At 31.8% G+C, this 25,307-nt stretch overlaps 1 protein-coding gene across 3 annotated transcripts in view; it reads left to right on the plus strand.

Annotated features, from left to right (window-relative positions):
* LOC124369114 (thiamine transporter 1-like) overlaps positions 1-25,307 on the plus strand; it is a 61,831-nt gene that overhangs the window by 18,244 nt on the left and 18,280 nt on the right. For all 3 annotated transcript variants that reach the window (XM_046826869.1, XM_046826868.1, XM_046826870.1), the window contains 4 exons: positions 410-502; positions 6,337-6,429; positions 13,592-13,716; positions 21,861-21,954. In XM_046826869.1, coding sequence (XP_046682825.1) covers positions 410-502; positions 6,337-6,429; positions 13,592-13,716; positions 21,861-21,954 — 405 coding nt within the window. The remainder of the gene's footprint in view (positions 1-409; positions 503-6,336; positions 6,430-13,591; positions 13,717-21,860; positions 21,955-25,307) is intronic.

The raw sequence follows: 25,307 nt of genomic DNA on the forward strand, positions 1-25,307 counted from the left end.
TGAAAAATGGGTGGTCTACATTACTCTGTAATAAAAAAATTCATGGAATGGCGGTATTCAACGTTGTCTAAGAAATTGAAGTTCAAGCTCACAATTTCAACCCGGAAAATCATTTGTACCATGTTTAGTGATAGTAAGGGAATTTTGCTGGTTTAGTTTTTGCCTTGTGAGAACACAGTAAATTCAGAAATATACAGTGAGACCTTACATTAATTGTGACATGCAATTTATTTGAACTTGCTATTCATTAAAAAAAAAATATTTTTTAGCATTCAGTCCGTTTATATATTTTTCCACATTAGATATAATTTTAAACAACAAAAGTGTATAGAATCATATATTAAAGTAAAATAACGTTAGTATAATTAGTTGTTGGAGTAAAAATATAATAGTCATTATTTGATTACAGTAGTAGCAGAACATCCCCAGAATAAAGAAAATTGCAGTGAAGAATCTTCCAGATTAAACCAAAACCATAACAGCTATACCAATACTCATTCAGGTTTGTTTTTAGAATGTGATTTGTTTAATATAAGACATTTTTTGGTTGGATATGATGATGTCATACTACAGCAAGATTCTAAGACCCAATGAACCCAATAAAAAATAGATACCAATCAGTATTTTGGTTTATTTATGTATCTTTGTGTACCACCGGTACTAATAGTTATGAGACTATATTTGGAGCTATGAGTTAACACGTACTTCTCAAAGCTGTTATTGTAGAAGCAAAGAAAAAATATTGTGGTGCATAAATGTACAAAAAATATTTAAAAAGTATTTAATAGTACTTACTAGAAGTTAAAAAAATATTAATTATATGAAGTGAACTCAATTAGGATATAAAATTAAAAGGGATGTATCAGTGGTGTGTCCAGGAGAAATACAAATTTGGAGTCCTAAACCTATTATCTTGTATTTAATGGGGGACGGGCAAATCTGCCTCTTCGTTTTTTGAATATTATGTATTGAGGTATAGTGGAGTTTGGAAAATGTAAACCAAAACTTTGAGAAACATATAAACGTATTTGATTAAACAAATTAGTTTTATGTACCCATTATAAATCCTCTTTGTTATTTACTTAGTAGCGTTGATGAAGTCCTTATTTACTATGTTGTGATGAATAACATGAAATAACTAGCATGTATTGTATCCTAATCTCTAAAGGTATGTAGTAAAAGTAGAAGGATTTTTATCTAAATAAATGTACAAATTATAATTACAACTGCTCATATATTACTTCCTAGTATCACAATTTGACATGCTGTTGTACCGTATAAATTTCACTGTAAAAATGTGAACTAGATTTATTTACACTTAGTCTGAAATTATAAATTTATTCATTTATAAAGGTTCAATTATATACTTCTATAAATTTCACGGCCACCATCTTGAAACCCTAAAAGTGATTTAAAAAAAAAGAAGTGATAAATGTTGGTTGGAAATACTGGACAATGTTATGAAAAATATCAATTTATATTTATCTTGTGAAATACTGGAGATAAACATTTTGTCCAAATGCAAATAACCACCATCTAGAAACGTTTGATTGGTTAAGACTGGTTAATGAACTTATCCAAACCATATATAAATACTGCCTTAGTACGACGTTTAGTCCGTATCAAGAACTACAGTAGTTATTCCCGCAATGTTGTATAATAGTTAAGTGTGTACGCCCACTATCTGAAAACTATATGTGATATAAAGACACACATTGGAACAAACAGTTTTGTAAATTACCTGAGAATACTATAAGACTTTTGTTTTGCTTTGCTATATAATGCATAATCAGGGTGGCCACCCGACCGGCACCGGGAATAAGCCGGGAATCTTTCGGAGAACCGACAAAATTTCAAAAACAACAAAAGTTTTTCCAACTCCAAGAACTTATTAAACACTAAAAACTAATTTCAAAGCTCCTTAAATCAAGAACTGATTAATCTCGATACATTGTATTTTACACAACGCGGATCAAGAAATTGTGAACGAAGATCGATATAAGTTCACAAGCTTGACCTGAGGGTTGCCTCCACTAGTGTAATGGAGTATATTTTGGTTAGTTCTACTTCTGTGCCGCAGCAAGCGGCTTCTACACCCCTATCCCTCCACTAAAAAAACACGTAAAAATGCAGTGGACAATTTAAAATCAAACAACCAATAATCGTTCTGAACTTCAGCACTAAACAAGCATTAATTTGTAAAGCAGTAGTGACCATGATACAAATAGGATTTTTGTATTTAAGTACAATTCAGTTGTCGAAGTGGGGTCTCTGGACGAGGTTGTCCAACTCTTATTCTTGAGTGGAAATAATATTTTGACAAGACGTGTATTATATAGATAGCACAGGCCTAAAATGTACAGTATATTCACTCTATAAACTGGGTTAATAGTTTGATTTGTTGAATAATATAATATGTTTGACAGTTTGAAAAGAGGTTCAACCGGGTTTTTTGAGTACATTACAATTTCAGTTGGATTTTTACTAGGCCTGATAAGATACGTTTTGGATAAAAAATTAGTGGGTAAGCTACAACAAGTAACGCCAAGTAGGGCGTGTTTGTATCCAACATATTGTACAGCAATGACAGAATGAGCTGTGGGCTGAGTGGCAGGAGAAACATTGTCTAGAATTGACGGATAAGCAGCATCGTGAGGTACGTCCTGCAACTCTAGTTTTGATTGTTTTCCATATGTACAAAACCAATGTTAAACTTTAACTCGCTTTTCGATCCAGCACTCACCGCTATCCGTTTACTGCTTGTATTACGGCCGAGGCCGTTCAGTTGGTCTGAACGATTGTTCCTCACACACGTTCCTATTGGTCTTCAGATTACATAGATGAGAAAGTGATGTTATGGTATCACGGTCACATACAAACCTCGACTATACTGCGTTTACACTGACAAAAACTGTAAAATTTGTGTCTAAACAGGTGCAAGAGCTCTCGTGAGAGAGCTCTCGCTGTCACAACCAGTGTCAGACAGTTACTTGCAAGAACTGGAGATCAGTGTCAGCTATTAAAATTTCAGTTATAAACATTGCCGAGATATCACAGCCGTTTATCAACAGACTTCGTATTGATTCTCGGAACAACCAGCGATACAACTGTAGCAAATACTTGCGAAGGTATTGTGAGTAAAATTACTTATCTTGGTCACATTACACAATAGTAGTTGTATAAACTCTCTTGTAACTTTATTGTGTGTAAACGCAGCTTATATTGTTGCCAGTCTACAGACAGCCAGCCAACCGAATCAACCACGCACGTCATTTTTCGTTGTCAGAGCGGGATTGGTTGGATGACTGCTAGAAATTCCGTCAGTTCAAACTATTCAAACCAAATAGTTTATAAGGAGTCTTATGCCAAGTTGTTTCGTTGTCCATGACTATAATGTAACGAACACGTTAAGACAAACAACACCCTTTAGTGTGTTTATTTACTTTCTAATTGTGTTGTGATGGAGTGATTCTATTCTTGCATTATCGTAAAGGCTAACACAAAATATTTAGGAGCTAGTAATTGATAACATTAATTGTGCTCGTATTCTGGGTGCAACTGTAGAAGGTATTGTTCCGTTCTGGTGTCTAGGTACTTATTCTACAGATCGCGAACTAACTGCACTTTTGTAACTTCCGTAGCAGATAAATTTCTGACGCATTCTTCATGTATTGGGCGTCAGTGGGATGTATATTGAAAGCAATGGTACTTTCACGAAACTCTAACCAGGGCTACCACCAACGATGAGAATCTGGAAAAGCGTGCATTATGCATGGATTTCGGACTCCTGGTAACATGCGTGGATAGGCATGAATATTTATAATGTATCAGGAATTTCTATTAGGCATGGATCGTTTCCGATACTCTATACCGCGGTTCTCTTTACTCAATTCGGATACCAACAGAAGTGCTTAAATAAGCTTGGAAAATGACAATTTCACAATATCCTATTGATATGAGAAACTGAATCTTAAATCCAAAAATATTCTATTCGCGGACGTCAACTGATCAGCAGTTGCTAAAACGTTTTTGTGCTTTTTGTATGAAAAATGTAGATTATATAACCAAATTATTAAATAACTGTAGTTTAACAAATAATATTTTTGCTACAATTTGTATTTTTTAATATATATTTTGACGCATCGTCAAGATTCTGCTCTGTCTATTCGTGAACAAAAGCGATCGGCAGTATGCAAATTACAGATGGGTAAAATGTGTTTTTGTAGATCTTTGTGTATAAAAACTATTTAGAAATCAGAAATCAGAAATTCTTTATTGATAATCTTTAAGATTACAAGTAGCGTCAATTAACAAAAAGTTTACTTAGTTATAAAATATAAAAGTTCATGTTTGTCTCTGTCAAGTTGTCAGTCTCCATAAGTAAAATTCCTCCACTGTGTAGATGGTTCTTTGCAAGAGCCAGTTCTTTATTGCAGTCTTCATGTTAATGTGACTGAAACATATTATAGTACAGTATGTACAGAAACATATTATAGTAACAAAGTACCGTGATTTATAAATAATATTTAAATTTATGTTCATATTTCTATACCTATATTTGTCAAGGCCATCTTGACTGCTGGTTCTATCCGCATACGTTACTGTAGCTGCTCAGTGGAAAACAGGTGATCGCTGATTTTTATTTTATCTATACATCATACTATGTGTTGTTGTACTCTATAAATATAAATATATCCATTGGGTTTTACTTACATGGAATATATTCTGGAAGCTCATTTTATAATCTATCATTTCTATTATTTAAAAGGAGAAGGTAGAGGTTTGACTTGTAATTATATTTTAATTGCTCTTCTTAACTTTTGCAAGGTTTCACAATACCTCCCAGAATTTAATGTTGTGCCACGTTCTAAGAAATCAATAAGAAGAACTCATTTCCTGTCCAAAAATCAGTTACCATAATCTTTTGTGCCGACAATGTTTGCATGCATTTCCTGGGTTTTTTGGGGGAGTGTGTGTGCCCCCACTCCATAGACTGTAATTTGGTTTTGCAGTTCACATGTTTTACCCAAGTCTCGTCTCCTATGATGATTTGATCCATCTTTTTTGTAAGTGTCCAAAAATGTCAATGAAGCAGCCATATGATGATTTTCATGGGTTTCTGTTAGATGTTCGGTACCTATCTTTCACAATATGCATGTTAACTTAACTTCTGCATAACAGTATTGTAACAAACTCCTTGAAATTTGAGGAAAACTAAGTGAGAGTTCTGTTATTGTGAATCAGTGGTCTTCTTTAATCTTCTCATTGAATTTAGAGACGATTTCATCAGTCACAATGCTTGGCCGTTCACTTTGTTTATCATCATGCATATTAGTTCAGCCATTTTTAAACCTAATACACAACTGACACACTTCACATTCAGTAATAAGATTGTTCCTATAAACTTCACAGAGTTGGTGATAAATCTCAATTGGTTTATTGTGCTTAGCCAATAAAAATCGTATTATTGACCACACTTCACAACTTGTGAAATTTTCAATTGCGTCACACATTTTAAACTGCTATTGTAAAACAACAAAAGTAACCTCTCATATTGAAACGTAATCTACTTTCTGGATACCCCTTGTATTACTTAAATAGACTTAAATGTTACTTGTAAATAGACTTGTATTACTCGTATGGCTGAAACAAGCGAGTCCAAAGAAAAAATTTAATATTATTAAAATACTAACCAAATATTGCATTATTATCTCTGTCTCTGAAGGTGGCTCGTGAAGGGATCAGTTTATGTTGAATCTGAAGTACTGTTGTGTTTCATTTTGTTTGGACTATACTCTGTTAATCCAAATGTTAGGTTTATAGTCAGCTACCCACATCTCAATGCACTAAATCTAACATATCTGTTTACTTCTTTATTGTTTCTTCATTTTTCTACAGCAATTGTAATAATATATAACTAGTTTGTTCAAGTAGTAGGGGAGAAACAGTATGAATGATTGTCAATTGTTCTCTGAAGCGTTCTCTATATATGTAAAACACACACCCAAAAGAGTATTGTGGTGGTAGTTATCTACAAGATAGCTTATCAGTCTAAATATGGCAATAATTTTCATCCTTTACAGCAAAAACCCACTTGTAATGATTCTGTTTTTCATAAACCATCAAAGTCAAAGTTAAAATATCTTTATTTACATTATGTACATGGGTACAATAAATAGTGTCACTACAACTAAGTTACATAATTGGATGATTATGTAACCATATCAATTTGTTTGCCAAAACATGTGGTCTGGATCATTAGTTTAGTTCATATTTTAAATTATTGCCTTTAGAATATATGAAACTGTCATATGAAGGTAATTATTTTATTTACAGAGTTAGAAAATGGTGGTGACAGCCAATGTGCCAAAAAGATCTTGCCTGATTTTCCCACATCTGTACAAAAAGATGATACTGCTCTAGCCGCAGGTTAGTAGAATAAATTGAAAAATATATCAAGAAACTAAGTTTTTTCTGCCTTTTCATTGAATAATTTACTTAACAATCATTTATACAATTTTAATATTTCATAAATAAAAATCTTGCTCTTTATATTATTTACAGTTGACAGCTTTAAAAATACACCAAAACCATGATTTTATATAAAAAGAAACTATACTTGTGTCATTTTTGGCTTTATACTGTAAACAGAATGATTCTCCTTTAATTTGTAAGCATTTAGACTAATATTTTTGTAAAATAAATTAGGTGGAATGAAATCATATAACATATAAAATAACCAGATTTAACTATTTCATAATAATTACAACATGTTACGTCAAAAATATTTAGGTGTCAATCATAAGTTATATCATAGTGGGTCTATGTTTGATCATGATTCAATTTTAATTTCATTTAAACAAGCTAACCATGTATGCTTCTTCCATTAGCATGATTTATTTATTTAACAAGGGGAGTATTTTTTTAACTATGATAACACATATTGCATTTTACTCTGCTATCATATGGCCTAGTAAAAGTTTGAATAAATCATTAAAATAAATTAAAACCTATTAGCTGATAGTAAGTTTTCTATGGATTGACAATAACTGCCTAAGCAACATGTGTGTTTTAGTAATCAGCTGTTTTACAAAAAAATATTCTCATAAGAAACATTGAAGTTTTGTAAGCCCGTGAATAGAAACTCAAGTACTTCAAATTCACAAACGGCACATCTAAAGTGTAAGAGCTTTCAATTTGATGTATTTCAACTAATAGTTTTAGGTTACCTGAAATAATTGTATAAAAATCCAGAAATTATTTTAATAATATTGATACATTATGAATTTAAATTAATTAATTTGAGGCATATTTTTGTATTGATAGCATTTTACTGCTATCTCAGGTCTTATACAGGTAATGTGGATAGAATGTTACAGAATATTGAAATATATATTACTTCTACATGAAAGAATCTTTACATAATATTGTAGTAAATATTACTGATTAACCATTAAACCATAAGTTTGTACAGAAAATGTACACATTTCCTTAGTACTTAAAAATAAAAAAATATTAAAGATATAATATTGTTAGAAAATTAAAATAAAAACAATTCATGATCTTTTTACCTAAAAAATGTTAAACTATTTGACCAAACTTACATAAATAGTATAAAAAATGTCTGAATATGATTTATAATAGGCCATGGGTCTAGAGCCAATTTCAAATGTATAAGCATACAACCTGGGTTTTCATGGAATTGATAGAGGAATTTTCCATTAGGAAGAAATTAATTGCCAAAATCCCTTGTTTTGTTGAAGTTCAAAATGTGACGGTATTAAAAGGATTAAAAATATGAAACAGTTATATATTTTTCTTAGCATGATACACAAAACATTTGACTAAAATTGGACTTCAGTCTCTTTACCTAGTCGTCTAATGGTGATATAAATATTAACTAAAATGAGAAATGATTACAAACTAAGCTGTGCACTTCTACACTTCTATTTATGTGGAGTTCTACCAACACTATAATTGATCCTCTAAGTTCAGTAGATTATCATCAATTTGTGGGTTCCCACAACCATTTGATTACTTTGGAGATCTAAAGCAGTCACAACTTCTATAACTAACATGAATGGTTGAACTATTTTCCATTCTGCTACTGTATGAAGGGTGGCCTTCGATGCCATTATTTTGGTGAATATCAAGATACCTCATCAGACTTAAACTCATTTGAAATACACGAAGGTCAGTTGAAAGCGTGCCACATATAATTTTGATTGGTACATCAGTCTGATGTTTTTGTACAAGAAGAGTGAGACAACTTTTTCTGTCATGGTTGAAACAAAGAGCGGCGAGTTCCTTGTTGTAGAAGATTTTCTACCTATTGAAATTCATTGATGAATTACAAGTGTTTAGTGACAAAACTATTGGATATTAGTTGTGTTAGAAAGTGGGTTTTAAAACCTAAACGTTGTGAAAGTGGAAAATTAAATGTTGTAGATGCTTTACATTTTGGTTATCCAGTGAGTATGTCCATAGATGAAAACTAGTCTTGTGTTGATGGGCTTATTTGGGAAGATATATGAATAAAACAAGATGAAATAGACAATGGACAAACAGGAATAGAGTCAAGAAATAAAAACAAATTTATAAAAATTTGAGTTCTATGAGGTTCTGGAGCGATTCTTGATTTCCCTATGCCTCCAATCTTGATTTTTGAATTTGTCAGTGATGTGTAATGGCTGATGGACAAGGAGGAAAGCCTTTTTTAAAACATTTACTTGAAGCTCCAAATAATTTTCACTCAGCTTTATTATTTGTAAGTTGGTTCCTCCTCAAAAAGTGTAGTATTTGTGTAAATTGTAACTTGTTGTATAGTTTGTGTTGTAATGATGTAGGTCCTTTCCAGTTTGGATGTTCTTCTGGTGTGGATATGTAATTGCTTCTCTTCTTGATATCTCTAAAGAACGAGTCGTTCATATGATTTACAATATGAATAACGAAACGTGTGCCCTTGTTGTAAGTTGAGAATGCTTATTCGTGAAATGAAAGCTCAGCGTCTTAACAGTTGCAAATACAAATCTTTGCGAATGAAGATGAAGGAAATTATTTCTTGCATAACATTGCAACTGGAGATGAAACTTAAATTCATTACAACGAGAAAAAATGCTTTGTTTAAAGTTTGTTATTGATTATGGAAGGTTTGACAGGATAACAGTATTTCGGATATTTGCCATTATTATGGTTACAAAAGGTATAACACAACGTTTTGAGGATTGGAATCTATCCTCTTTGTCAGGTGGGTGAGGTATTAGTATATACAAAAATAGAGAACAGAAAGAAGGGAAAGAAAAGGGTTCAAACGTACCCAAAAGCTGCTTGGTATTTAGTTCAGGCGTTGTCACTGCAGAGAATGCTAGTCACAAGCACAAGTCACAAGTACGAAAAACACAATCACATATCACACCAGCACAGATGACAGTGGGATACATTTGAGAAAAAAATCAATTGAAGGAGTACAGATATGCAGTACTCTTTTATGAATACTATTTATTTTTTTTTATTTTATATCTTTATTTATATTTTGCACATGAGTACAATAAATAGCGTCACTAAAAATAAGTTACTATAATAGTTATGAGTAAAATCATAATATTGTATAAAATTCTGCAAATGAATGAAATGCCTTTTGAATTAAATACTTTTTTAACATTGATTTGAACTTCTTTATGTCTCGAACACTTGATATTATTTTTGGAATTGATTTTAAAAATTTTATTCCAGCATAAGAAGTTTTTTTTTTATAATACTCCAAATTATGCTTAGGTAATACTAATTCCTTCTTATTTCTAGTGTTATATGTATGATTTTCACAGTGACTCTTGAAACTGGACTGATGAGTCTTAACATACATCACACATTCTAAAATGTAAAGGCTATGCACTGTTAAAATATTTAGTTCAGTGAAATGATTTTTAACTGATTCTTCCTTATCAATTTTTAACATTATTCGCAGCGCTTTTTTTTGCAAGATAAGAATTTTATTAAAATTTTGATTTGTGGTTCCTCCATACACACCTATTCCATATGCAATATGGGATTGAATGTCGGCATGAAAGACCATCTTTAAAGCTGATAAGCTGCATAAGTAAGACAGTCTTTTAATAGCATATATTCCAGAATTGATACGATTTATCACCTGTTCAATATGCAAATCCCAGCTAAGGTTGTTGTCTATGATTAGTCCTAGAAATTTTGTATTGCGAACTTGACCCAAACAGGAATCATTTAATAAGATATTGGGACTTGAGTGTTTTCTACTTTGTTTGGTACTGAAAGAAATAAAGTTAGTTTTCTCCGTATTTAGAACTAATTTGTTGTCAATGAAAAATGTTTGTAATTTTGAAAGTTCCAAATACACAGTTATTTCTAATTCAGCTTCTGTTTTTGGCAGAAATGATTAAGTTTGAGTCATCTGCAAATAAACAGAGCTGGTTTTTGTTATTTTCAAGAATACTAAGGCACTTTGGCATTTCCCTTATATAACAAATAAAGGGACTTCATACTATGATGAAGTCCAATCCATAGTGGCAATCTGGCTCAAAGATAAAGATGCTGACTTTTTCCTCAACAAAATGCAGAAATTGATTCATCACCAGCGTAAGTTAAATATATAGTAAAACTCAACTGTGATTATATTTTAAAATAAGTGTAAAATATTCTTCAATATACTCTAAGCTTCATTTTACATCTTAATTTTTTTTTAAGTTATGTCCATCCTAACCAACTTAAGGGTATTGGAGGTGTTACTTATTAGTTGCCCTTTGTAAATTACTTACTTTGTTTTACATGTTTCTACGTACGTAAACAGTTTTGTTAATTTTTTTAATTCACTTTAATATTTTAATCAAACGATAAAATTATAATCTTAATTCATTAAATATTTTAATCTAATTAAATATATTAACCGACCGGGATATGTCATAAATTATACTCTTTAGACAAACATGACTCCAGATTCCAGGAATAAAGTCTGAGACAGTGCCAGATACCAGACATTGCAATAAAAGGAAGGTGAACTGGAGCTAAACTTAAAATTCAATTGAATCAAACCTTCCTACCCTTGCTCCACCATGCTTAGAGATCATGCCATGTCATGTTATTACGTAGTTGTGCAATCAATAGTGTAACTGATCTGATGAGATAATGAGACTACCATTTCACCTATTTATAGGTGTCTCTGATGTTGAAACAATGTAAATGTTTCGTTTTGAGCTTCTGCGTTGTCGACTTTTTTTTATTCTCTTCAGACGAACATGACTCCAGATTCCAGGAGTCAAGTCTTGCAATAAAAGGAAAATTAACTGGAGCTAAACTCAAACTTCACTTGAATCAACCCTTCCTACCATAGCTACGTTATGTGAAGTATTAATAGGTTGATATGCACATCATTTTAAAGGGCTTGTCAAGCAAAGAAATATGCCCCCAAACCGAAAAGCTTCAAAAGCTTTATGCATTACAAAATGGTGGCGGTTCAAAGATTTTAAAAGTAAACCGTAAATTCAGTGGAAAATTTTGGAAGTTGCTTTAGTTAGTTCGGAGCAAACACAAAATCACCTACCTAGTTTGTTATAGGTGGTTTTCAAATTGTTTCCCCTTGGTTTCTTGGCCCCAGCTGATGATAAAATGCTGATAACTCGTTGTTTATTACTTCTACTATAATATGCGCAGCTTCTTCTACAATACAGTGTCTCAGCTGTTGCAAATCTTCTGGTTTGGTTCGGTAAACTTGATCTTTCAAATGGCTCCAGAAAAAGTAATCAAGAGGGGATGAATTCGGAGAATGTGCCGGCCATTCTACCATAATGGAATTTGTTATAGTTTTAAGGTCATTAAATGTAAATATGTATATATATATCTGTATATTATGTGAGGTTGAGTGGTAGAGAGGGCTAAATAGCCCTAACTCCGCCTCTTGAATAAAGGCATATTTCATTTCATTTCATTTCATTTCATGCCTCTTCTACCGATTCATTTAACTGGGAACACATGGTTTATAAGCTGTCTTACGTCTAAACCAAAATGAGGAGCTGTTCCATCTTGTTGGAACCAGAGTCTTCTAAAGTCATCACCAGCAATATTCTGCAAGACAAGAATTATTTGGTTTCGAAGCACTGCTAAATATTGATCAGAGTTTAAGGTTCCTTCAATAACAAATAGTCCTACCACATGGCCTCCAAAAATTCCCCCCCAAACATTTAATTTTTGTGGGCGTTGTGTGTGCTTCTCAACCTTAAATGGGGGGTTTCGTCCCTCTAATACAGGTAGTTGTGTCTGTTGATAGTTCCATTCAACATGAAGGTTGCTTCATCCATAAATATTATGTTTGTTGGAAGATTCGGATCTATATTTATGCGGTCCACAAAAGTTCACAAACCTCCAAATGAGGATAAAAATCATCTTCACATAATTTGTGAAATAAGCGCATTTTATAACCTTTAAAATGATTCTACTCACTGAAAAGTGACTAATTTCGTGTTCTGATGCAGCTGATGTAATGTCTGTGAGACGTCCAACATCTAGTCCTCATCCATACCTTCTGTCTGTGGCCTTCCAGATGTTGGTTGATACTTGATACTACCTGTTTCTTCAAAACGCTTTATTGTGTAAAAAACAGTTGATTTAGAAATACGATTTCTATCCGGTAAAGTGTTATTGAATAAATTCATACATTAACAAAGTGATTCTTTCGTTCTTACTTAGTGACATAGTGAAAAAAGAGTGATTAGGCAAATCGCTGAGTTACAACTAGCTACTACGCTCAATACTGTTGAAAGGTAACTGAACTAGCAATTTTATTCCTGACATGGGGAAAACCTTAATTATGTTGTAATTATTCTACTAATGAGCATAGTTTAACTGATAGAGAAAACAAAGAATATCTGAGAACTTTCCCTTGAACATTCGAATGTTAGGAATTCCTAGATTTGACAATAGCTATATGGTTTGATTTCTCAATGAATAATATATTGGTTATTTCCTTGTTGTGATTTTAGGGTAAACATAAAGACAGGAAAACTTTTAAATGCCTTACTGTAATTCCTAATAAGGAACCATTTTGAAACAGATAAAGCTTTTGAAATGTGGTTTGCAGCATTCTTCTTTGCTTGACTAGCACATCGATCTGTGTTTACATTTAAGATTTTCTACCGACTCCTTACGGGCCACCCCCCTGAAGTGGTGCAGAGCTACTGATTGCATCAAAAAGTTCAATTTTTTGCCCTATGTCACTGTACAAAATTTTATGTTTGTAAATGTACGAGTATAGAAGATATAGTCTGTATCAAGACTTTACAGCATCCCTGGATAATCTTAATGTTGACAATATTTTGACATAACACTGAAGATTATCCTAGAATAAAAATTTGGCACATTTTTTGGCAATCAAAACTTGGTGAGATAGCTATTTTTGCTGGAATTTTCCATGTTTGTTTGTGTTATATTGTGAAAATTACCATTTTCAGCGTTATACTTGTAGTTGACATTGAAACAAGTTACCTTTATGTTTCATTAAATGGGTTTTAGTAATATTTTATTAAATTATGTTAACTATTATAGAATGTGTAATAAATTTCTGTTTCAGCACCTACATCAAAATGGAAACAAGTTGTACAGTTATTGTGGATGGACTTCAGAGATGCGTACACTAATCCTTATGTGTTCAAGATGTGTGTATTCATATCTTTGGCAACCTGTGGATATAATCAGGTATAAATTATGCATCTAGCATATTCAAGTACGCCTTGTATATCTCATTGGCATGCATACTGCAATACCACAAAGCACACCTTATATTCTGTAGTATGTATGCACCACTATATAAAGGTTTAGGTAACTCACTTTTGAACATTTAGAAATAGAAAAATTAAACTTTTATTTTACAACCCCAACTATATTTAAAAAATGAAACATCATTACAGAGGGCATAATATAAGTTACAACAAATTTGTTTCATTCCTCAATAAAACACCTACTACAATTCGCTTGTATAAAGTTGAAGAATTCAGTTCACTTTTTTATTGCTCAAATAACCCCAGTATCACTCTCATCGGTGATACAAACAATGAATTATTGTTAATGAAATTTTACACTCTTTATAACTTATTACTACACTTAGTTTTAACGCTCTTGATGTGGCATATATTACAAGAGCAAGGCTCTAACCTTATTTGATTTAAATGACAAATAAATGAGTTGATTTGATAATACTAAACATTTTTTTATAAAAAATGAAAATCAATATTGGCTTTGTTGAAATGTTTCGCTGTTCATTGTTCCAAATCGAACAGATTTTAAACCAGCATGTCATATTAGAAAAGTGGGAAGGAAGAACTAAAACATAACAGATAATGTGACAATTATTAGTTTTCAAAATAAAATAATTATTGTGTGATAAAAATACTTAAATATTTTTAACAATAAATTCTTTTGAGCTTATTATAAAAATAACTTGTAGGATTTAAAATTATCCTCTACCAATTTGTTTGAATGATAATGACATTATGTTAACTCTCTAGGCACTAAAAATGAACACCTATTAAGGGGTTGTTGTAATGACAATACATAGTACTACTCATTTATTGGGAATAAGAAGTTTCTCCAATTTCTCGCGGTTTTTTACAAAATTTACTTTTATAATAGATTTAAAATTTATCTGTAACCTGTTTCCCACTTGCGGACATCCCTAAATTATTATTCCACTAATATGCAAATTCTTGTGTAGCAAATACCATCTTTTACTATCAAAATTGTTTTGCCTTTTTTCATAATTTATCGATATGACTTATTGGATTTTTCAGCTGGTAATTTAATCCATTTGCATAGGCTATGGTTTACACTCATAATTGTAACCTGGCTTTACAAGGAATTACAGAAGTTCCTCTGGGCTTTCTAAAGCATTTCCACACAATATACTGAATTTATACAAAGTGTATGAGAATTTTTATAATGTTTTAAGGATTAAATTACAAAAATGATACTTCAGGTTTATTCAAGAAAAAGGCTATTTTTTATGCTCTCAGTGATTCTTTACCTGCTTAGCGAATGTAGGCAATGATGATCTAATTAAAAATCTTAACTCTTCATACCCCACACAAAATGTAGTTAATTTTTCACAAACACTAAATAAATTCTGAAAATACATTTGAATTTAAAATATTTTGTTATTCTCTGACATGTAACATAACAAAATAACAATACAATGTCTTAAATGAAATGTTTACTTTTGTCAATAAAATTAGATACTGTTGTATATAAATTAATGAAATTAAAAGAAAAATTAAGTACAACAATTATAGAAGAGCTGTAATTGAATTGTTTGTAGTAAGGATTTACATAACGGACACACCCAGAGCAACAGATTAAGCTGTGACACTAATTAAAGACAAACAATGGATATGTTTGATTTTTGTTATGTAAAAGACACTAGAAGTGCATGCAGCTTGCACTGGAAGACGATACTGCTCTGCTAAGTAAAAGGGCTGTATGTACACTGTTACAAAATTAAGAAAAATGCTTTCAAAATTGAAAGCTTATTTTGAAATCTGTAAAATGATTAACTAAAAAAAATGGTAGTTACTTAACAAACAATAAATAAAATTTCAAAATGTTATAAATTATTTTGTACCGGGTGTCCCACGAACAGGTTTAAACTTTTATTTTATATTACTTACCCATTTATGCATCAAACATTTTCAAGCTCTACAAAATTCATTAAATAGGTTTTAAAAATATTCTATGAAAATATCAGCTCTCTTGTTGAAAGAAAATGGTGGAATTTTGAAAAACTATACTTTAAAAACAGTATTTTTGGTTTTGTAAAATTATTTATTGACAATTGATAATTCTAGAGAAATAAGGCATTTAAAATTAGAACATTAGAAAATTAGAACATAGCTTGTAAAAAACATACAATTAAAGTCCACAATTATTCTAAACTGTAATCTTTCCATAGCGACACACTGATGACAGCGCTTAACAAATTAATCGTAAGTTCTTACAAAGAAATTCTGCAGTATCCGAAGAAGTTCCTCTTCAATTGATTGTTTTAATTCCTCATTATTATTAAAGCTACGAGTATAAACTTGTTCCTTTAAGTAACCCCATAGAAAGAAATCACAAACAGTTAAATCTGGGGATCGGGGTAGCCAATAAAAAAAAATCACTTCCACGACCAATCCAACGGCTATGAAGGTTGTCATTTAGTAATTTCTTGACAGGATTTGCGAAATGAGGAGGATAAAACTCGTCTGAAAAAACAATTTGAGTATGCCAATTAGATTCTAGCTTATGAAACTCAATGATACAAGAAAAAAAATTCCACTCCCCTCACCGGATCATATTCAAGAAGGTTATGGACTAGGTGACTTTTGTAACATTTTATTTTGTTTTTTTTTTTAATTATTCTCTGTACTGAAGACTTTGGAACACCAGTTTCAAGTTCAACCTTCCTTAGTGATTTCGGTTTAGCTGGAGAGCGGAGCATTGACGCATACTAGTACTTCTCTTTACTCATTTGATCCTCTAGAGTACTTTTTTACGACACTTCCAGTTTCTAACAAAAGATTTTTTCCACTTTGTTATTGTTTAATTGCTAGGTGGTTCAACTGCTGTGTAGGCAACCTGAAATTGTCTAATTGCTTCTGTAATATTGCCAAAAGCAATAGCCCACGCACAACACTTCACTTTTTGTTCAACATTAAAAGCCATTCCTCGAACTTCAATATCAGTAAAATTGTAATGGAGGAGGTTAGGTTATGTTTTTTTACAGGGTGGTCACCCGACCGGGAAACCGGGAATAAGCCGGGAATTTAATGGACCGGGGAAAAAACCTCCGGACGAAGTTGTCCAACTCTTATTCTTTAGAGAAAATAGTGTTTTGGAAAGACGTGTGTTAGATAGATAGCACAGGGCTAAAATGTTCAGTGTTATAAACAGGCTTAAGAGTTCGGTTCGTTGAATAATATAATGTTTGACGGTTTGATAAGAGGTGCAGCCCGGGTTTTTGAGTACACCAGAATGTCAGTTGAATTTATACAGGGGGGTGTTTGCGTCCTGTTGCACAGCAATGACAGACTGAGCTGAGAATTGAGCGGCAGGAGAAACATTTAATATTTAGAATTGGAATCGTGTGGTACTGCCCTGAAACTCACGTCTACCATGGCTAGTGCCAGGTGTTCCCGCCCAATCTAGCACTCACTGCCCACCGGTAACCGCTCGTATCACGGCCGATGCCTCGGTTGGTCTATGAAGGATTGCTCCTCACACATGTTCCGATTGTCATCAAATTATATAGGTTAAAACAAAGGAAGTGATGTTATATGTTGATATCACGGTCACATCCTAATCTCGACTGAACTGCGTTTACACCGGAAAAAAATGGCGCGAAATTTTTGTGTCCAAACATCGCTAGTCTGAACGGGTGCAAGAGCTCTCGTGAGCGCTGCTGCAACCAGTGTCGCACAGTTGGTTACAAGAACTGGAGAACAGTGTCGGCTATTAAAATTTCAATAATAAACATTGCCGAGACATCACTGTCGTTATAATAACCAGCTATACAGATGTAGCAAATACTTGCGAGTACTTGTGAGTAAAATTGCTTATATTATTCACATTATGCTATAGTAGCCAGTGTAAATGCAACTTAATGTTGTTGCCAATCTACAAACGGCAGACGGCCAGCCGATCGAATCAGTCATGCTCATCAGTTTCCGTCGTCAGTGCGGCATTGGTTGGACGGCGGCTGGAAATCCCGTCAGTTCTCCAGTCAACTATTTGTCGAAACTTCTACGCACACTTGACGATCGTTCGGACGATTCTAACTGTTCAAACCAAATAGTCCATGAGGATCTTTATCTTGTTGTTTCGTGGACACAAGCGATCGGCTAGTTAGATTACAGTCAAGGACTACGAAACAACACTGTCTATTCGTGGACACAAGCGATCGGCAGTACTCAAATTACCGTTTGGTGAAACGTGTTTTTGTAGTTCTTTGTTTATAAAACTATTTAGAAATATATAGCAACAGAATAACGTAATTTATAAATAATATTATAGTTGAAGTTCGTTTTGTCTGTGTCTATATTTTTCAACGCTAGCGTGTCTGCTGGTTCTATGCGTGGACTTAAGCTCCTCGATAGTAAACAGACGATCGCTACTTCGTATTTTATCCGTACGTCATACTTTGCGTAGTTATAAATAGATATATTCTCTATAAATATACATCCATACATTTTTACGTAAATGTAATATATATTCTTGAGGCTCATTTTATAACCTACCATTTCTATAACTTAAAAAGGAAAAATGACTTGGAATTTTAAATATATTCATTCCCCTGCAAATTCCTTTAAAGTAACATGGTATTCTTAGGCTTCTCCCTCCCCCACAAAAGATAAATTAATTAAGTAGAGTTCAGATGAAATTATTTGGTTTATTTGATGATTGTACTGAACCGACCTTAAGTAGAGTACAAATTAAATTATTTGGTTTATTTGTTGATTGTAACTGAACCGACCTTGTGTACCGGCGAAATCATTATCTCGTACCGAAAGTTCATCCACCGCTAGACCTCTGACCCGCAATACTGGTCTGCCCAACGGTAGCACTGTGCTGTTATTTATGTATTATCTTTGTATTTCCGAATTGGATCCGATGTGGCATTTCTTGCAAATCTGCTAGTGACGATAAAACATCATCGTTGCACTTGGTGTAAGTGTTAAATACAGAACTACAGTTGTCTATTTGGTTTGAAAATAGACTAGATAATCGGAAATTTTCGACCGGAAAACCGGGAATTTGAAAAGAGGTTTTGAGTGGCCACCCTGTTTTAGCACAAGCAATATTCTTCAATCAAACAGCTGTTTTCAACAATGAGTGTTATTAAACAGCTGTTCTTTACAACTGTATCACAGTAATCAAATCAGGTAATTCAAGAAATGCTTTTTTTAGGAAGCAAAATGGTAAAATTTTAAATATATCACCATTTTGTTTCTACAATTGTTAGGGTACTTTAATTTTCACAGAATATTTTTAAAACCTTCTTTATTAATTGTGTGGTTTTAAAATGTCCGGTGCATAAATGGGTAAGTAATATACAATCAAACATTAAAACCTCTTTGTGGGACTCTCTGTATATATTTAAATTTTATAAAATATGTTAGTTGTAAATTGGACACCCCGTTAAACACCGCAACCTCAACAGGAGCATGTTGACTGCTATATGATTGCATGGAGTGCTGCATTGTAGATATGGTGTTATTTGTGTGGATACAGCAATTTAACATAATAAGACATTTGTTTTTTGGTACATACAGCATACTCTTTTGTAAATATTGTGGGAACCATTGAACATACAGTGGTTTTAAGGTCATAATTCGAAAGAGCGGGTTAAAATTAGCCATTCTGCATATATAATTCAAAATATGAAAATTTTGTACATACAGCAATTTTCTTAGCAGGACAGAATATGCCTCCCCCTTGAAATCAAGCTTTCATTCTAATGGACTTTGGAATAACTACACACATCTAGAATATAAAGTTGTCTGTATTTGGTGTTTGGAAAAAACTCTATGTTGGACTTGAACCTTATATCCTTGTAGTATATCTGTCTACGGTGGACAAAGAGTTATATCTAAGCATAGGTCCAATTTCGTCTTATTTAAAATCTTGAATGATACAAGAACAATGGTATTAGTACTCTATAATCTTCATAGTTCAACATATGGAATAGAAACCAAAAATTAAGTTATTTTGTTGTCTTCAACTGAAATAAAATGCATCAGAATGTAAATATATTGGTTCTTTCAAAATGAAAGCAAATTTGAGTGACTAAATTCTTGATTATTAAAATGTTTTTGTACATTCTCCAAAAACTGATCTTCAAACCACCATAACTTGACAAAGAATTTATTTGAGCTGGAAAAAAATCAAATTCTCTTATTTAATGGAATATTTTCTTCAGTTTCAAACAGTTACTTTAAGTAATTAATGTACTCTATTGATTTTACTTTTCAACTTTCAAAGTCTGTCCAAATATTCCATATTAAGCAAATATTTAAAATTTTATTAACTTTAAGTTCAAAATCTTAATCTTAATTTGAAATAGCTCTGTCCAAAGAGAAAGTCATTGTTAAAAGTGAGAAACAATATTCATGTGCTTAAGGATATAACCAATTTTTACTTCTTACACCAGATGGTCTATTATGAGTAACAAATTAAACAGTGCTATAGCAAATTGTATGTAATAATAAACACAATTATTGTGATAAATCATAGTGCATGACTTAAAATTAGTAGAATCAGTGAAGACCTCCCCTCCTCTTCAGGAATATTGGCTCAATCATGATCCTAACACAAGAAACTATAGAACAAAACTAGCTTGCAGGTTCTCACAAGTAGGAGGCTACTTTGTGAAGGAGGTAAGAGAGATAGAGAGAGAGTTCCAAAAAAAAAATCTAAGACAAGTAGGATTGAGACGGGTTCGTTGTTTAAACCAATCGTACAAATCACAAGTTACCCATCAGGCTACCAGATTCTCCAAATTCTAACAAACTACCTCTGAATAAAAATTCTTTTTGAGTCTCCCATTCCTAAATAGGACCATAACCCTCCATTATAAAAGTTAAAAGGTCAATAGTATATGTGAAACATAAAATTTGGACAAATATCGTCTAAAACTGTGGAAATTTTAATTTTTTAAAGATATATTGAATACACTTTATAATTTTGATGAATTTCACAAAAATTAACAGACTTATAATAATAAACTGTATTTATAACCAACAATATGAACTTAAATCATGAATAAGGTGTTAATTTTAATCATTAAGAATTATTATTATCATTGCTTCAATATTTTTATGTTATCTTTTTGTACTTTCCATTGCACTGTGTAACAATTTATGTTTTGTGAAAAACCGCATCTAACAGTCCCAAGTCTGCATAAGCAACCTTGTGCTACCATTTTCCTTGCACTATACATAAGAAACATACATAAAATGTGTATAATTAACCAATTGGCTTTGTACAGTAAGAAAGTTTTGTTTGAAATGATAACAATGCAAATTAAATAACAATATTATATGACAATTATTTATCACATGGAAGAGTTGTCAAAGCACAGTAATGAAACCAAGTAGTGGCTTTTTCTTCTTGAACTGATTCTTTTTGTAATGAGAGCTAAACAATGACGTGCCACATCATTTCCTAAAAATGTTACGCAGAAAAGAAAACTTGTTTTTACTTTTATACAAAATTAAAATTGCTTTAAAATTTTTAAAAAACCCATGGACATACTATTTAGCTATTTTATCCTAAATTGATTTTCAATTAATAAAAATATTGTTTTTTGTAAACTAAATCTACAAAATAATACGGTTAGCTTATCCAACCTTTAAAATAACTAGTAATGTTTATTCTTAGTGCTATAATTGTAGTGTTCATTTGTTTTAATTATTTTATTTTATTTGTGAATAGGTAATACATTTTTATTGTTTAATTTCATAATCCATCATGATAATGCTTAAAATGGATTTTCATGAATGCCAATAGATGTTTTAAGTGGAATCTTGAAAAAAAGTTTGTGTATTTTGAAAGAAATGAAAAATATTGTATTTAAATTTGTATATACAAATAAAAGACTACATTGTCTTGTTGTTTGTTACAAACTCTGTCTTAATGCAAAATATTTCTTAACTTACAGAAGTGTTAAAATTAAGTAATCAAAAAGACCTTTTCATAAACTCAGTTTTGTTCTGGGCTTTTGAGTTGACTAAGTTTGCTCTGCGCCTGTTTTGTTTTTATTTAATCCTAATTATTTTTATTCTTGTTTTTGACTCTATTTTTATGTGAAGATGATGACGTATGTACAAATTCTGTGGGTTAAAATTGGAGGGAAACAGCAAGAAGCCTTCAATGGAGGCGTGGAAGCAATATACACCATCATTAGTAAGTCTAAGCATTCTACTCTCGTTATTTCAAGGTATTTGTAGTGCTTGAACAGTCTATATACACATCACCCTTAGGGTGATTGTAAATTGTATGCTCATGTTTGTGTTGAAAAATTGTTATAAATGACACAGACTTGATAAAAAATTATAAATATTAGTTTTGGTTCAAATCTTTCAGAGAGTTAAGTTATATTCAGTTATAAAAACAACTTGGTATTAAGAAGTGTCAAAAATAATTAAATCATTTAGTTCTTGATGTGCAAACCTGCAAGGTTTTGAAAATATTATTTTAATACAATGTATAAGTCCTTGTGAGGTATTGTCCTATATGGAAAAAAATATTCACAAGAGTAACTTGTAGGTTCAGCCTACATACTAGATAATTTCAGGTTCCTATGGACCAAAGGTGTTCAAAGAAAGGACCTGAAAACAGGTAAGGACTTATTTTTTATTTTTAGATTGTGTCTTATTCATTGCTCTGTGAACCAAGTTCACTGTAACGCAGTACTATAAGAATTGACACAATCTAAAGGCAAATGGGTGGTTGACAGAAGTGGCTTAGTACACATGCTGGCCAACATATCCTCCATAGTCCTTATTGCTTTATTCATGGGAATAAGAGGCGGAAATCCCTTGGGTACAAACTCATCATTATTGCTTATTGTGCCACCTCTGAAGACCAGAAAAAAGGAGGGACAAGAAAGGGACTGTCTAGTTGCAGCTGTCATCAAAGTAATGAGGTATGGATTTAAATCATCTGGCAAGTAAATTTTTATCTTTAATAACCTGAAGAGAGAGTAAACATAAGCATAGCCTAATTTAATTTGTATTTAAATGTCTGATATTTAAAAGAGTAGGCTCATAAGAGCAAATAATCTTGCTTTTACTGATTACTTTACAACTTTATTTGTTCGCTTTTATTTTGATGTTGAGCAAAACTACATATTTTTTTACTACAATCAAACTTGTGTGTATCATTATTTAATGTTGCATGTGGGGTCAGAACTCCCATACCCTTCTTCCTATTTCTGCCTATTATCACCATCAGTTGACAAAATTTATTGAATTGATAGTTATTATTGAGTTCTCCAAAATAAAACATCATTTTCCAACTAATTCAGTTTATGCACTTTTCATTGCAGAAGTTTGTTTCGACTAAATAAATTTAATAACAGCTGGCGAGGATTTAAAAATACAATAAAATAGGTTATTTAGGAATTGAAAGGAAGTTAATAACTAATAAATTATACAAATTCAAATGTTTTATTATTCAAAACAATTTAATACAAGCATAAACAAAGTCAAGTATTACAGTTGTACAAGATATACAATGGTATAAGTTATAATACTGTGTAAAATATTAAAAACAATATACTACAAAATAGCCCATACCATCTATATACAGTACTTGTTCAATTCATATTTACAAACTGTTTAACCATTTATCTACAATTCACACTACAATTGCCGGAGAATGAGTCATAATGCACAATCCTTGTGTCTTTTAAATGATGTCATCACTGACATACAGATGTGAAGCCCTAATGTAAAGTATTAATCTAGAACAAAACCCAACAGATGTTGGACAACTAGTTACATATTTTACCCTGATAATAATTGGTTTGGAAGTTTAAAATGGTTCAAAAGCTAGTTTAAAAGTTATGCTTTCTTTTGATCAAATCAAATCAAAATCAAATCATTTATTGCCAAGGACAAAAAACATTTTGTATTAGCATAGTCAAGTATTTGTAATGTAAAAAAATTATCTACATTCTTATGTCATAAAACTCATTTACAGTATACAGACAATGCTCAATAAGTACATTTTTTACATACAATTTAAATATATTATATTCTAAACTTCTAACATTTAAAGGCAGATGATTGAAAAAAATTTTATGGCATTGGACTTAAAACTTTGTTGAGTTGTTGAGAAATTTACATTGCTCCTTCCTTAAATTATCCTGAATCTTGTATTATAGCAGTGCACCTCAGAATGACTTTTAAAATTATCAATGTATTTTTTAACATTATAGCAAACAATTATAAAACATATAGACTAGGTAAGGATAAAACTTTCAACTCTTTAAATAATAATTTACAATGTGCTCTAGGCCTAGCACCACACCACTAGTCTGATAGCTCTTTTCTGTAGTACAAAAACAAACAATGAGACACTGAACTGTTTGCCCACAAGATGTTACCATAAGAAAGATATGTATGTACAAAACTATAGTAAATTAAAAGAAGTACTTGAGAACTGACGATTAAACTTAACCTTCTAATCATAAAAAATTCCTCTAGACACTTTTTGGAGCAATATATTTAGCATGAGATTGCCATTTAAGATTTGACTGGACCATTATGCCAAGAAATTTAAATTGTTTGAAAAGTATTATTCCTTAAAGATATAACAAGATCTTGAGTTTTAGTCAAATTAATAGACAATTTATTCACATCACACCACTTAGCCAAAGCATCAACTTTTGAAGCAAAACATCATCAATAATTAGCATTTTGAGATTTCATTGCTAGCACAAATATCGTCGGCATACAGAAAACAAGTAGTATTATTATCTTCAATTTTACAAGGCAAGTCATTTACATATACTAAAAAAAGCAGAGGTCCCAAAATTGAACCCTGTGGACACCCTGGTCAACATTTCTAAAATTAGATAAATTACATTTAAAATAAACTGCCTGTGATCTATCAGTAAGATAAGATTTTATAAAATTAATCGACTTGTAATCAAAACCAAGAGCTTCAAGTTTTCATTAATAAGATATCATGAGATACTGTGTCGAAGGCCTTTGAGAGATCAAAGAACTTTGCACTAATATGCACACCATCCTCTAAACCTTCCAGACAATCCTGAATAAAAGCAAAGGACAGCATCTGTAGTTGACCTTTGTTTCCTGAAACCATATTGTTGTGTGGAAAGTAGTTTGTTACTTTCTAGATATTTTATTATTTGTAAACTAATTAATCTCTCAAAGACCTTTGACACAGCAGGAAACAAGTGAAACAGGCCTAAAATTAGCATATTCATCTTTGGCACCTTTTTTATGAATAAACAACTTTTGACATTTTCAGTTTATCAGGAAAAATGCAACAATCAATACATTGATTAAAAATGTCAGTAAGAACTTCAGAAATAAGATAATTACTCACTTTTAACATTTTAGAATTAATATTATATACATCAAAACAATTTGAATTACTTAAGGAGTTAATGGCAGCAAAAAACTTCCTCGACAGATACAGGGTTAAAAGCAAAAAACAGTAGGTACATTAACAGAAGACAAAAAACTATATTACAGATACATTAACATGGAACTGGCACATTCTCA

This window comes from Homalodisca vitripennis, chromosome X (genome assembly GCF_021130785.1).
Source record: "Homalodisca vitripennis isolate AUS2020 chromosome X, UT_GWSS_2.1, whole genome shotgun sequence".
NCBI lineage: Eukaryota > Metazoa > Arthropoda > Insecta > Hemiptera > Cicadellidae > Homalodisca > Homalodisca vitripennis.